Source organism: Oncorhynchus keta, chromosome 16, assembly GCF_023373465.1.
Source record: "Oncorhynchus keta strain PuntledgeMale-10-30-2019 chromosome 16, Oket_V2, whole genome shotgun sequence".
Classification (NCBI taxonomy): Eukaryota; Metazoa; Chordata; class Actinopteri; order Salmoniformes; family Salmonidae; genus Oncorhynchus; species Oncorhynchus keta.
Genome location: NC_068436.1, coordinates 9,299,423 through 9,313,596, shown reverse-complemented (window position 1 = coordinate 9,313,596; position 14,174 = coordinate 9,299,423). Strand labels below are relative to the sequence as shown.

At 44.6% G+C, this 14,174-nt stretch overlaps 2 protein-coding genes across 5 annotated transcripts in view; one reads left to right on the top strand and one right to left on the bottom strand.

Annotated features, from left to right (window-relative positions):
- LOC118395568 (neurotrophin receptor-interacting factor homolog) overlaps positions 1-14,174 on the bottom strand; it is a 384,346-nt gene that overhangs the window by 309,127 nt on the left and 61,045 nt on the right. The window lies entirely within an intron of this gene.
- LOC118395573 (sal-like protein 4) overlaps positions 1-14,174 on the top strand; it is a 40,236-nt gene that overhangs the window by 24,408 nt on the left and 1,654 nt on the right. Inside the window, exons 1-6 of one of the 3 annotated variants that reach the window (XM_035789411.2) lie at positions 1,295-2,055; positions 2,318-2,442; positions 2,622-2,714; positions 3,269-3,337; positions 4,394-4,558; positions 12,524-12,635. The exons of 1 other annotated variant lie outside the window; for it this stretch is intronic. In XM_035789411.2, coding sequence (XP_035645304.2) covers positions 1,779-2,055; positions 2,318-2,442; positions 2,622-2,714; positions 3,269-3,337; positions 4,394-4,558; positions 12,524-12,635 — 841 coding nt within the window. In that variant the 5' untranslated portion in view covers positions 1,295-1,778. Of the gene's footprint in view, positions 1-1,294; positions 2,056-2,317; positions 2,443-2,621; positions 2,715-3,268; positions 3,338-4,393; positions 4,559-12,523; positions 12,636-14,174 lie in introns of those variants that run through there. One more of the 3 variants, XM_052465152.1, reaches the window with a different exon arrangement.

The window sequence follows — 14,174 nt, the reverse complement described above, 5'->3', positions numbered from 1 at the left end:
ACGGTGAAGCATTGTGGTGGTGGCAGCATCATGCTGTGGGGATGTTTTTCAGTAGCAGGGACTGGGAGACTAGTCAGGATCGAGGCAAAGATGAACGGAGCAACGTACAGAGAGATACTTGATGAAAACCTGCTCCAGAGCGCTCAGGACCTCAAACTGGTTCAAAGGTTCACCCTCCAACAGGACGACGGCCCGAAGCACACAGCCAAGACAATGCAGGAGTGGCTTCGGTACAAGTCTCTGAATGTCATTGAGTGGCCCAGACAGAGCCTGGACTTGAACACTATCAAACATCTCTGAAGAGACCTGAAAATAGCTTTGAAGGAAGGCTCCTCATCCAACCTGACAGATCTTGAGAGGATCTGCAGAGAAGAATGGGAGAAACTGCCCAAATACAGGTGTGCCAAGGTTGTAGCATCATACCCAAGAAGACTCGAGGCTGTAATCACTGCCAAAGGTGCTTCAACAAAGTACTGAATAAAGGGTCTGAATACTTATGTAAATATGACATCAGTTTATTTGGATTTATGAATAGCAATATTTTCGCGTTTTTGTTGTAGCTTTGTCGTTATGGGGTATTGTCTGTAGATTGATGAGGGAAAAATCTGTAGATTGATGAGGGAAAAATAATTATACATTTTAGAATAAGGATGTAACCTAACAAAATGTGGGAAAAGTAACTTCTATCAATATATTTGCCTGTATTTAACCCCAACAAATGAAATGCTAATCGGCTGCTAATGTGGCTATCGTAAAAAACTACAAATGTCATGATGATCTGGACGAGACTGTAGAATCAGGGCAAACTCTGCATTAACTATCCAATGTTAGCTAAATGTAGTAATGAATAAATTGGCTACATTTCTTAATTGACCTGTAAGCAACGGTGCCAGCTAGATATGACGATCAGGACCTTGCAGGGATTTGTAGTCTTGCATGATGTCTACTTTGATGCTAATTAGCATTTAAAATCTGAGAGTAAATAGAGCTGAATATTGATCAAATTCACCTTGTCTGAGAGAGAATTACATACTTATCAAAACGTAACACCAGGGTAAAGCTACACAAAACACAGCCCTTAATTTAAATGTTTCTAAAATCCCCTATTGTAAAAATGAATGGTGGAAAAACTATTGGAACCATGTCCGTGTTTGACCGCTAGGTTTTAGGGATATTATGACACCGCCACCACAGATAGAACAATGAGCCAGATATTTCACCAGATGTATTAATTTGAAGCATCCGGTTGGAATTTCCACTCACGACCAAATATGGTGATGAGAGGAAGCCCGGTGGCCAGAAGTGGGAGAAGATGGATGGATTATTATACATTTGATCTCCATACAGTTTTCTGTTTCCAAAACTAGAATTTGTAACAAACAGAGTCGATTGCGTTTTGTATACTTTTCTCTTTGCCAAAGTTTGTAAAAACAATTGCGTTGTTTAGAATGAGTTATTGCCCGAGCGCACTTCAGACTAGGCCTTCCCTAACGGAAACCACGTGTCATCGACTCAAACTCCAGTCCAATTGGTGGCGGTAATGCACCTTTTTGGTTGCCAACCGCCATTTAAAAAACAGATAAGTATTGACATAAACATGACCAAGAACAATTTTCTCTTTAGGGTTTTTATTTAGACATTAACACAATGGAACTCAAACTATTATTAATTTAACTGCTCACCATCACATACTTATGCCTCTTTAAATCGCGTTGGAGACAGGACTTGGTTGATATATGTTATCTCTGTAACGCTAGCTTGCTAGTCGTTAGCAAACAATGGCCATGGTTTTTCACACTCAAATAGCCTCCATCATGGAGGTGCTAGCGAATGCAGCCGTGGCAGAGGTCTGTAAACTCGTGGATGACGACTATGCAGTGTTTCGTTTGGAAATAACTCAAAGCCAGAAAGAAAACAGGGTATTGCGGAGGAAACTACAGCTGCTGGAGCTGAAGGTATCGCGGGAGCGCGCCGAGAAGACAACGCGAGAGCGCGCACACTCCAGTCGTCCCAGTAGTGTCAAGATCCTCGACCGATACAGAGGAATGGAAAGAGGTACATTTTGCAGAAGACCGAGGCAGCGGTGCACCCCTCTGTACATGTGTAACTAGATGTGTTAACCAGAATTGGGTCTTGGACAGTTTTTGGATCGTATGCAGTAATTCCCCAGATTACTTAGCTAAATTGCACAAAGACACAATTTTACATCCTGGCCAATTCTAGACTGTCAAAACTGTCAATATTGTACAATATAGCGTTCAGCATTGACAGTACCTAACCTAACCACCTATTTTCCCCCAATAACTCTCATGTGAAGGACATCTCACTGGAGGCCACAGGAGCTTTGTGAAGCCCGTGGGACACAATACATGGAGAGATGACCAACCAATCACTGTTGATGAGGGGAGTGGAACCTCAACCCAAAATGTTATTGTGATAGAGGTTAGTGTAACAGTACATCAAATGTGGCCAGTTTATTTCAGAAAGGCTCCCCTCAGCTATTCACTTGCTTAGATAGACATCCTCATGTATCTGCCATAGGGGAGCTTGTGAGACTTCCCTACTACATTGTTATCCAATTCTACTCGTATCGGTAATAACCTCCCCTCTTCTTGTGTCAGGATGCAGACGTAGAGGCTGCAAGTCCTGGAGGATCGTCCCTGGTCAAGCAGGAGAGGACTGAAGAAGAGGATCCACGACACAGCATCGCGGAGGTCAGTGGCACGCCGAACGCCATCCTAATGTCAGAGACATTTAACTGTAATGCACAGGATCTGACCACAGATCAGACTCAGAGGGGCTGGGCAGACTGGGCTGTCTTCCTGCTCCCGGCTCAGAGTATTTACCGGTATTTCACCAGAGCCAAAGGGCTGTTAATTCTTGTGTAGATGGTGATGCGTTACACACTGGAGGTGATGATCTGTCTTGTTCTTACACTTCAGAGATGGACCTGGCAACATATCCTTGGGTTTAGAGACACAGATTGATCTGTCTAGAGAAGACTGGAACCAGTACAGTGGTAGTGTATACTCTGAAGGGTGCCTAGATAAGAAAGGTGAAGTTATAGTGGCAGATAAAGTGACTGAGAAAGTGGAGGGTGATATTCCTTTCACATGGAATGCAGATATTCACCTAGGAGACAGACACTCACAGGACAGACTTCTTAGATTACATGAAAAGCTTAGAGACAAATCCAAATGTCGAGTCCCAAGAATACATGAAAAGCTTAGAGACAAATCCAAATGTCGTGTCCCGCTTCCCTTTACAGGCGTTCAGGGATCGCAACCCAGTGTCCACGTCAATGGGGCCTTCCAATTCACACAGCCTTTTCGATCAGGTATTGAACTCAAATGACAGGGCTAGAGCCAGGTTCAGGGAGGGGGAGCCACATCGTTCTTCTGCATGTTCTGTAACAAAGGCTTTAGCTGCCTCCAGAAGGTGGTTCCACCAGTAGTTCCACACGGGATAAATCCTTCAGTAGTACCCAGTGTCACATGCACTTCGCCCAGGATGGCAACCTGAAGAGGCACCAGAGGGTCCACACGGGTGAAATCCTACAGCGGCCCCCATTGTGAGAAGAGGTTCTCCCACCAGCACCATCTGAAGATCCACCTGAAGGTCCACGAGGGAGAGAGGCTGTTCGCCTGTACACACTGTGGGAAGAGATTCTCAGAGAGGAGCTACCTCAGGATACACCAGCAGAAAAACCATTCCACTCGATTAGTTTCTGATGTTTAGAAGAAGACAAATATACATTTTTATTGTTGTCAGCAGAAAACATCCACAGATACACTTGGAATAACAAGAGTAACAGATTTCAGTGTTCAATATTCCTGGGTATAATATTGCATCCAGGCACTGTGTGATATATATTGTTTGTACTATGTAGGATATATGATGTTCACAAATGCATATTTAATTACTTTAATTCAAGTACTTACATTTTTCTTCAAGACACTTAATGAGAAAATTAATGCAGTTCATCAAGTTCATGCTGATTTTTATGGTGTATTTTTATTATTATGTAATTTAAAACTTGTTTATGTTTAAAAAAAACACAAAATGGGACTTTTTATTCTGACTTTCATTGACTTTTTTTAGTACACATCACATCCGATCTCACCCTATTCTGCGTACACCCAACAGCGCTTTATAACCATTATAGACTTACTAAATATACCTACAAAAACCCACACATGAACAAACACCTACGTCAGAATAGTTTAGTTGGTTTTGTTAGACTTTTGCCTCATATTTACCCACACCATCATATTTATGTCCACCATGATGAATTTAACAACAATTACATAATTCTGTAACTACAGTATAGGACTCAAACGTAGTGTGTGTACGTACCTGAGTGAGTGTAATCTGTATCAGCTGTCTCTTCCAGGAGGAGGAGGGCCCAGAGGGGCTGCTAGTGAAGGAGGAGGGGTGTGAGGAGGGTCTGGGGAACACTGAGGGGATCATGGTCATAGATGACAACCAGACTACACCTCTTCCTGAACCCGCAGAGGAACAAGCTGACCAGCACAGGACCACACACCATCTCACTGAGGTGAGTCCACTGTGAACTACTGTCTGTTTGGCATTAGGTCAGGGCCCGTATCCAAAAGACTCTCAGAGTAGGAGTGCTGACCAGGTTGGGGCCTGATCCTAGATCAGTACTCTTACTCTTAGAAGTCTTGTGAGTAGAAAATTGGTCAGAAGTGCTGGGACTAGAGACATTTTACTCCTACTCTTATGGTTTAAAAAAAAGAAGCTATGCAGGAAGCCTCTTTAGTCATGATTCCCACCTACTTGACAGATACTTTTGGTCATGTAGTGTAAGTGGCCACCTGATCGTCAAACATCTTGAGTTGAGAACAAGTTCTCATTTGCAACTGCGACCTGGCCAAGATAAAGCATAGCAGTTTGACACACAACAACACAAAGTTACACATTGAATAAACAAAACATACAGTCAATAAGTGTAAAAAAAAGAAAACAAAAAGTCTATATACTGTGAGTGCAAATGAGGTAAGATAAGGGAGTAAAGGCAATAAATAGGCCATGGTGGCGAAGTAATTACAATATCGCAATTAAACACTGTAGTGATAGATGTGCAAGTAGAATTACTGGGGTGCAAAGGAGCAAGATAAATAAATAAATACAGTATGGGGATGAGATAGTTGGATGGGCTGTTTACAGATGGGCTATGTACAGGTGCCATGATCTGTGAGCTGCTCTGACAGCTGGTGCTTAAAGCTAGTGAGGGAGATATGAGTCTCCAGCTTTAGTGCTTTTTGCAGTTTATTCCAGTCATTGGCAGCAGAGAACTGGAAGGAGAGGCGGCCAAAGGAGGAATTGGCTTTGGGGGTGACCAGTGACATATACCTGCTGGAGTGCATGCTGCTATGGTGACCAGTGAGCTGAGATTTTTTAAATTTATTTTACCTTTATTTAACCAGGCAAGTCAGTTATTATTTCTTATTTTCAATGACGGCCTGGGAACAGTGGGTTAACTGCCTGTTCAGGGGCAGAACGACAGATTGTCAGCTCGGGGGTTTGAACTCGCAACCTTCCGGTTACTAGTCCAACGCTCTAACCACTAGGCTACGCTGCCGCGGGCTTTACCTAACAGAGACTTGTAGATGACCTGGAGCCAGTGGGTTTGGCGACGAGTATGAAGCGAGGGCCAGCCAACGAGAGCATACAGGTCGCAGTGGTGGGAAGTATATTGTGGCTTTGGTGACAAAACGGATGGCACTGTGATAGACTATCCAATTTGTTGAGTAGAGTGTTGGAGACTATTTTGTAAATGAAATCGCCAAAGTCGAGGATTGGTAGGATGGTCACGAGGGTATGTTTGGCAGCATGAGTGAAGGACACTTTATTGCGAAATAGGAAGCCGATTCTAGATTTAATTTTGGATTGGAAATGCTTTATGTGAGTCTGGAAGGAGAGTTTACAGTCTAACCAGGCACCTAGTTATTCGTAGTTATCCACATATTCTAAGTCGGAGCCGTCCAGAGTAGTGATGCTGGACAGGCGGGCAGGTGCGGGCAGTGATCGGGTGAAGAGCATACATTTAGTTTTACTTGCATTCAAGAGCAGTTGGAGGCCACGGAAGTAGAGTTGTATGGCATTGAAGCTCGTCTGGAGGTTAGTTAACACAGTGTCCAAAGAAGGGCCAGAAGTATACAAAATGGTGTCGTCTGCATAGAGGTGGATCAGAGAATCACCAGCAGCAAGAGCGACATTATTGATGTATACAAAAAAGAGAGTCGGCCTGAGAATTGAACCCTGTGGCACCCCCATAGAGACTGCCAGAGGTCCGGACAACAGGCCCTCCGATTTGACACACTGAAAAGTAGTTGGTGAACCAGGCGAGGCAATCATTTGTGAAACCAAGGCTGTTGAGTCTGTTAATAAGAATGTGGTGATTGACAGAGTCTAAAGCCTTGGCCAGGTCGATGAATACGGCTGCACAGTAATGTCTCTTATCGATGGCGGTTATGATATGATTTAGGACCTTGAGTGTGGCTGAGGTGCACCCATGACCAGCTCTGAAACCAGATTGCATAGCGGAGAAGGTACGTTGGGATTCGAAATGGTCGGTAATCTGTTTGTTAACTTGGTTTTGAAGACCTTAGAAAGGCAGGGTAGGATAGATATAGGTCTGTAGCAGTTTGTGTCTAGGGTGTCTCCCCCTTTGAAGAGTGGGATGACTGTGGCAGCTTTACAATCTTTGAGAATCTCAGATGATACAAAAGAGGGGTTGATAGGGGTTGCAACAGTTTTGGCAGATCATTTTAGAAAGAGAGGTTCTAGATTGTTTAGCCAGGCTGATTTGCAGGGGTCCAGATTTTGCAGCTCTTTCAGAACATCAGCTTTCTGGATTTGGGTGAAGGAGAAATGGGGGAGGCATGGGCGAGTTGCTGTGGGGGGTGCAGGGCTGTTGACCGGGGTAGAGGTAGACAGATGGAAAGCATGGCCAGCTGGATTTATTGGTGGTGACCGTGTTTCCTAGCCTCAGTGCAGTGGGCAGCTGGGAGGAGGTGCTCTAATTCTCCATGGACTTTACACTGTCCCAGAACTTCTTTGAGTTTGTGCTACAGGATGCAAATTTCTGCTTGAAAAAGCTAGGCTTAGCTTTCCTAACTGCCTGTGTATTTAGGTTCCTAACTTGCCTGAAAAGTTGCATGTCACGGGGACTTTTCGATGCTAATGCAGAATGCCACAGGGTGTTTTTGTGCTGGTCAAGGGCAGTCAGGTTTGGAGAGAACCATGGGCTATATCTGTTCCTGGTGCTATTTTTTTTGAAAGGGGCATGCTTATTTAAGATGGTGAGGAAGGCATTTTTAAAGACTGACCAAGCACCCTCTACTGACGGGATGAGGTCAATATCCTTCCAGGATACCCGGGCCAGGTCGATTAGAAAGGCCTGCTCGCTGAAGTGTTTTAGGGAGCGTTTGACAGTGATGAGGGGTGGTCGTTTGACCGTGGACCCATTACAGATGCAGACAATGAGGCAGTGATCGCTGAGATCTTGGTTGAAAACAGCAGAGGTGTATTTGGACGGCAAGTTGGTCAGGATGATATCTATGAGGGTGCCTGTGTTTATGGATTTGGTGTTGTACCTGGTTGGTCCATTTTGTGTGAGATTGAGGGCATCAAGCTTAGATTGTAGGATGGCCGGGGTGTTAAGCTAACAGTCCGATGTTCTCTGGACAGCTAACAGGCCGCGGCTAGCAGGCTAACCGCGGAGCTAATTGAGAAACCCCCCTCGGGCAAATCACGTCAGTGGTGCAGTCGTGATGGGTCGGCGGGGGTCATTTGCCAGTTGGTAAAATAGGTATTGTAGCCCAGGGAGTGGTCGATTTGCCTCTTTGGCTAGCCGAGAGATGGGCCTGGCAGGGCTAGCTCCAGGCCAATTGGTTCTTGCTTCGGGACAGGGACGTTAGCCAGGAGTGTCCACTCGCATAGCAGCTAGCTAGCTGTGATGATCCATGTGAAGAAAAAAAAAGGTTCAGAGCTTGCGGTAGGAATCCGGAGATATGGAGAAAAATAAGTCAGATTTGCTCTGATTTGAATCGTGCTGTGCAAACTGGCGAACGTTGTTCGTGCTAGAGGTAGCTGATGACCGCTAGCAGTGGCTAGCTGACTACTAGCTAGTTAGCTGACTACTATCTAGTTAGCTGGCTTGCTTCTGTTGGGTTTCTGGTTCAGAAGACTTCTGATACTTCCGGTTTAGACGACTTCCGGTTCAGGAGAATTCATCCCAAAGGTATTCGCTGGGGTTGAAGTCAGGGCTCTGTGCAGGCCAGTCCAGTTCTTCCACACCGATCTCGGAAAACCATTGCTGTATGGACCTCGTTTTGTGCACCGGGGAATTGTCGGGCTGAAACAGGAAAGGGCCTTCCCTAAACTTTTGCCACAAAGTTGGAAGCACAGAATCGTCTAGATTCTTTCTATGCTATAGCGTTAAAGATTTCCCTTCACTGGAACTGAGAGGCTTTGTCCAAACCATGAAAATCAGCCCCACACCATCATTCCTCCTCCACCAAACTTTACAATTGGCACTATGCATTTGGGCAGGTAGCCTTCTCCTGGCATCCGTCGGACTGCCAGATGGTGAGGCATGATTCATCACTCCAGAGAACACGTTTCCACTGCTCCAGAGCCCAATGGCGGCGAGATATACATCACTCCAGCAGACACTTGGCATTGCGCATGGTGATCTTAGACTTGTGTGTGGCTGCTCGGCCATGGAAACGCATTTCAGGAAGCTCCAGACGAACAGTTGTTGTGCTGACGTTGCTTCCAGAGGATGTTTGGAACTCTGTAGTGAGTGTTGCAACTGAGGACAAGACTACTTTTACGCGCTACACGCTTCAAGCACTCGGCGTCCCGTTCTCTGAGCTTGTGTGGCCTACCGCCTACAGCACTTACAGTTGACCAGGGCAGAAATTTGATGAACTGACTTGTTAGAAAGTTGGCATCCTATGACGGTGCCAAGTTGAAAGTCACTGTGCTCTTCAGTAAGGCCATACTACTGCCAAATTCTCCTATGGAGATTGCATGGCTGTGTGCTCGATTTTATACACCTGTCAGCAATGGGTGTGGCTGATATAGCCAAATCCATTCATTTGAAGGGGTACCACATTTTCTGTATATATACAGTGCATTCAGAAAGTATTAAGATCCCTTGACTCTTTCCAAATTTTGTTAAGTTACAGCCTTAAAAATAAATAAATGCTCATCAATCTACACACAATTCTTTACTCAGACCCTTTACTCAGTACTTTGTTGAAGCACCTTCGGCAGCGATTACAGCCTTTAGTCTTCTTGGGTCTGACTCAACAAGCTTGGCACATCTGTATCTCCCATTCCTCTCTGCAGATCCTCTCAAGCTCTGTCAGGTTGGATGGGGAGCGTTGCTGCACAACTATTTTCAGGTCTCTCCAGAGATGTTCATTCGGGTTTAAGTCTGGGCTCTGGTTGGGTCACTCAATGACATTCAGAGACTTGTCCCCAAGCCACTCCTGCGTTTTCTTGGCTTTTTGCTTAGGGTCGTTGTCCTATTGGAAGGTGAACCTTTGCCCCAGTTTGAGGTCCTGAGCTCTCTTGAGCACGTTTTCATCAAGGAACTTTCTGTACTTTGCTCTGTTCATCTTTCCCTAGATCCTGACGAGTCTCCTGCCGCTGAAAAACATCCCCACAGCATGATGCTGCCACCACCATGCTTCACTGTAGGGATGGTGCAAGGTTTCCTCCAGATGTGACGCTTGGCATTCAGGCCAAAGAGTTCAATCGTTCTTTCCTCAGACCAGAGAATATTGTTTCTCATGTTCTGAGAGTCTTTAGATGCCTTTTGGCAAACTCCAAGCGGGCTGTCATGTGCCTTTTTTTTACTGAGAAGTGGCTTCAGTCTGGCCACTCCACCATAAAGGCCTGCTTGGTGGAGTGCTGCAGAGATGTTTGTCTTTCTGGAAGGTTCTCCCCTCTCCACAGAGGAACTCTGGAGCTCCTTCCCTAGATCTGTGCCTCGACACGATCCTGTCTCGAAGCTCTACGGACAATTCCTTCGACCTCATGGCTTGATTTTTTGCTCTGATATGCACTGTCAACTGGTGAGACCTTATATAGACAGGTGTGTGCCTTTTCAAAATCATGTTCAATCAATTGAATTTACAACAGGTGGATTCCAAGTTGTAGAAACATCTCAAGGATGAACAATGTAAACAGGATGCAGCTGAGCTCAATTTCGAGTCTCATAGCAAAGGATCTGAATACTTATGTAAATAAGGTATTTCTGTTTTGTTTTTTTAAACATTTGAAAACATTTCTAAAAACCTGTTTTACTTTTTCAATTTTAAAATAAGGCCGTAACAAAATGTGGGAAAAGTCAGGGGGTCTGAATAGTTTCCGAAGGCACTGTAGTGTATTAAGGACACCTCTTGAGCTGTCCTAACCAGTTAAGAGGTACCAGCCGGTGCCTTGATAATAGAAAAATGCGGAGTCAGTGGTTCCTGCGCCACATGCAATTGCTTTGGAGTTGTTGAAAAAAAGTTTATTGATATGAATGTAACTTTACGTCAAACGTTGCAATGGTAAAATGTTTTATAACTTTCACTTGACACTTTGCCTTCTTAATTTTTTCCTAATGTTGGCATGCATAATCTTTTAAGAATTTCTGATGTTTTTTATAATGTGATAGGCATATTGCACTGAATCATACAGTATGGTTGTTAAAAGTAGAAGTTGGATAGCTGTTATATCAACACACGCGGACTCCCATTCAACAATTCTCTAAATTACTTCTGGCACGGTAGGCTAGGCATCAACTCGATAATGTTGCATAAAACGTTTGAAAGGTCTATCAATAATCATCAAACCGTAGGACCTAGATGCTATCAATTGCTTATTAATCAATTGCCCAACTCATAACTTGAAATAACACGATGTATGTTAATTGAATAATCAAAATAAAATGTATTATTTATTAACCTAGTGGTTATAAGTATTTAGGCATATCATGTGACTTAGGCCTCATGTAAAATCATTGTCAGAAGCGCAAAAGATAGCATGTAGATCTGTTCTGAACAAAAATATAAACACAGCATGTAAATTGTTTGTCCCATGTTTCATGAGCTTTAAAATTTTAATTTTAATTCATGAAATTAAAGATCCCAGATATTTTCCATCTGCACAAAAAACATTTTTTCTCTCAAATGTTGTGCACAAATTAGTTTAAATCCCTGTTAGTGAGCATTTCTCCTTTGCCAAGATAATCCATCCACCTGAAAGGTGTGGCATATCAAGAAGCTTATTAAACGGCATGTTCATTACACAGGTGCATCTTGTGCTGGGGACAATAAAACGGTCCTATCTCTAAAATGTGCAGCATTGTCAAACAACACAATGCAACAGATGTCTAAAGTTTTGAGAGAGCGTGCAATTGGCATGCTGACTGCAAGAATGTCCACCAGAGCTGTTGCCAGAGAACTGAATGTGAATTTCTCTACCATAACTCGCCTCAAACGTCTTTTTAGAGAATTTGGCAGTACGTCCAACCTGCGTCACACCCACAGATGATGTGTATGGCGTCATGTGGGCGAGCTGTTTGCTGATTTCAACGTTGTGAACAGAGTGCCCCGTGGTGGGGTTATGGTATGGGCAGGCATAAGCTATGGACAAAATGAATGCACAGAGATAGTGACGAGATCCTGAGGCTTATTGTCGTGCCATTTATCCTCCACCATCACCTCATGTTTCAGCATGATAATGCACAGCCCCATGTCGCAAGTATCTGTACACAATTCTTGGAAGCTGAAAATGTCCCTGTTTTTCCATGGCTTGCATACTCCCATTGAGCATGTTTGGAATGCTCTGGATCGACGCATACAACAGGGTGTTTCAGTTCCCGACAAAATCCAGCAACTTCACAAAGCCATTGAAGAGTGGGACCACATTCCACAGGCTACTCTCAACAGCCTGATCAACTCTGATGTGTAATTTCTTTTAAAATGTTGCATATTGCGAATGTTTTTGTTCAGCGTAGATTATTTATTGGTTGATCATATAGAAATATCAAAACATTATTTGAACTCCAAAACAATTGCATGGGGTACAGGAGCCTCTACCTTTTCTTATTATCAAGACACTTGCTGGTAACTCTTAATCCGTTCGGACAACTCATGAGGGGTCCTAAATATCTGTCGACTAGAAGAGGCTTCATGCATAGCTTTTATTTTTACCTATAAGAGTAGGAGTAAAATGTCTCTATTCTCAGTACTTACGGCCACATTTCTAGTCTAAGACGCTTTGTGAATACAAGCACTGATCTTGATTAATTTGGTCTTAAGTGTGGGACCATGCCTTTGAATTAGCAAACCAATAAAGAATGTCAAGTGATCAAATCAACTAACATTTGTATAGTACTCATAGCAATCACTCGTCTGATCAGAAGATGCTCCATAGCAGGGTGCTCATATCAGCTTTCTTGATCCAACATCCTCTCACTCTGTATCTCTTACAGTCAGTAGACATGGAGGATGGGAAGCCTGATCTGCTGTTGGTCAAAGAGGAGACGATAGAGGACGGACCAGAGAGCATTGATCCGCTGAGTGGACTAAAGATGGGGGAGCAAAGTAAGAGATAAATACACTGCTCAAAAAAATAAAGGGAACACTAAAATAACACATCCTAGATCTGAATGAATGAAATATTCTTATTAAATACTTTTTTCTTTACATAGTTGAATGTGCTGACAACAAAATCACACAAAAATGATCAATGGAAATCAAATTTATCAACCCATGGAGGTCTGGGTCTGGAGTCACACTCAAAATTCAAGTGGAAAGCCACACTACAGGCTGATCCAACTTTGATGTAATGTCCTTAAAACAAGTCAAAATGAGGCTCAGTAGTGTGTGTGGCTTCCACGTGCCTGTATGACCTCCCTACAACGCCTGGGCATGCTCCTGATGAGGTGGCGGATGGTCTCCTGAGGGGTCTCCTCCCAGACCTGGACTAAAGCATCCGCCAACTCCTGGACAGTCTGTGGTGCAACGTGGCGTTGGTGGATGGAGCGAGACATGATGTCCCAGATGTGCTCAATTGGATTCAGGTCTGAGGAACGGGGGGGCAGTCCATAGCATCAATGCCCTCCTCTTGCAGGAACTGCTGACACACTCCAGCCACATGTGGTCCAGCATTATCTTGCATTAGGAGGAACCCAGGGCCAACCGCACCAGCATATGGTCTCACAAGGGGTCTGAGGATCTCATCTCAGAACCTAATGGCAGTCAGGATACCTCTGGCGAGCACATGGAGGGCTGTGCGGCCCCCCAAAGAAATGCCACCCCACACCATGACTGACCCACTGCTAAACCGGTCATGCTGGAGGATGTTGCAGGCAGCAGAACGTTCTCCAGACTCTGTCACATGTGCTCAGTGTGAACCTGCTTTCATCTGTGAAGAGCACATGGCGCCAGTGGCGAATTTGCCAATCTTGGTGTTCTCTGGCAAATGCCAAACTTCCTGCGCGGTGTTGGGCTGTAAGCACAACCCCCACCTGTGGACGTCGGGTCCTCATACCACCCTCATGGAATCTGTTTCTGACCGTTTGAGCAGACACGTGCACATTTGTGGCCTGCTGGAGGTCATTTTGCAGGGCTCTGGCAGTGCTCCTCCTGCTCCTCCTTGCACAAAGGCGGAGGTAGCGGTCCTGCTGCTGGGTTGTTGGCCTCCTCCTACGGCCTCCTCCACGTCTCCTGATGTACTGGCCGGTCTCCTGGTAGCGCCTCCATTCTCTGGACACTACACTGACAGACACAGCAAACCTTCTTGCTGTGCCATCCTGGATGAGCTGCACTATCTGAGCCACTTGTGTGGGTTGTAGACTCCGTCTCATGCTCCGTCTCATGCTACCACTAGAGTGAAAGCACCGCCAGCATTCAAAAGTGACCAAAACATCAGCCAGGAAGCATAGGAACTGAGAAGTGGTCTGTGGTCACCACCTGCAGAACCTTTATTGGGGGTGTCTTGCTAATTGCCTATAATTGCCACCTGTTGTCTATTCTATTTGCACAACAGCATGTGAAATTTATTGTCAACCAGTGTTGCTTCCTAAGTGGACAGTTTGATTTCACAGAAGTGTGATTGACTTGGAGTTACATTGTGTTGTT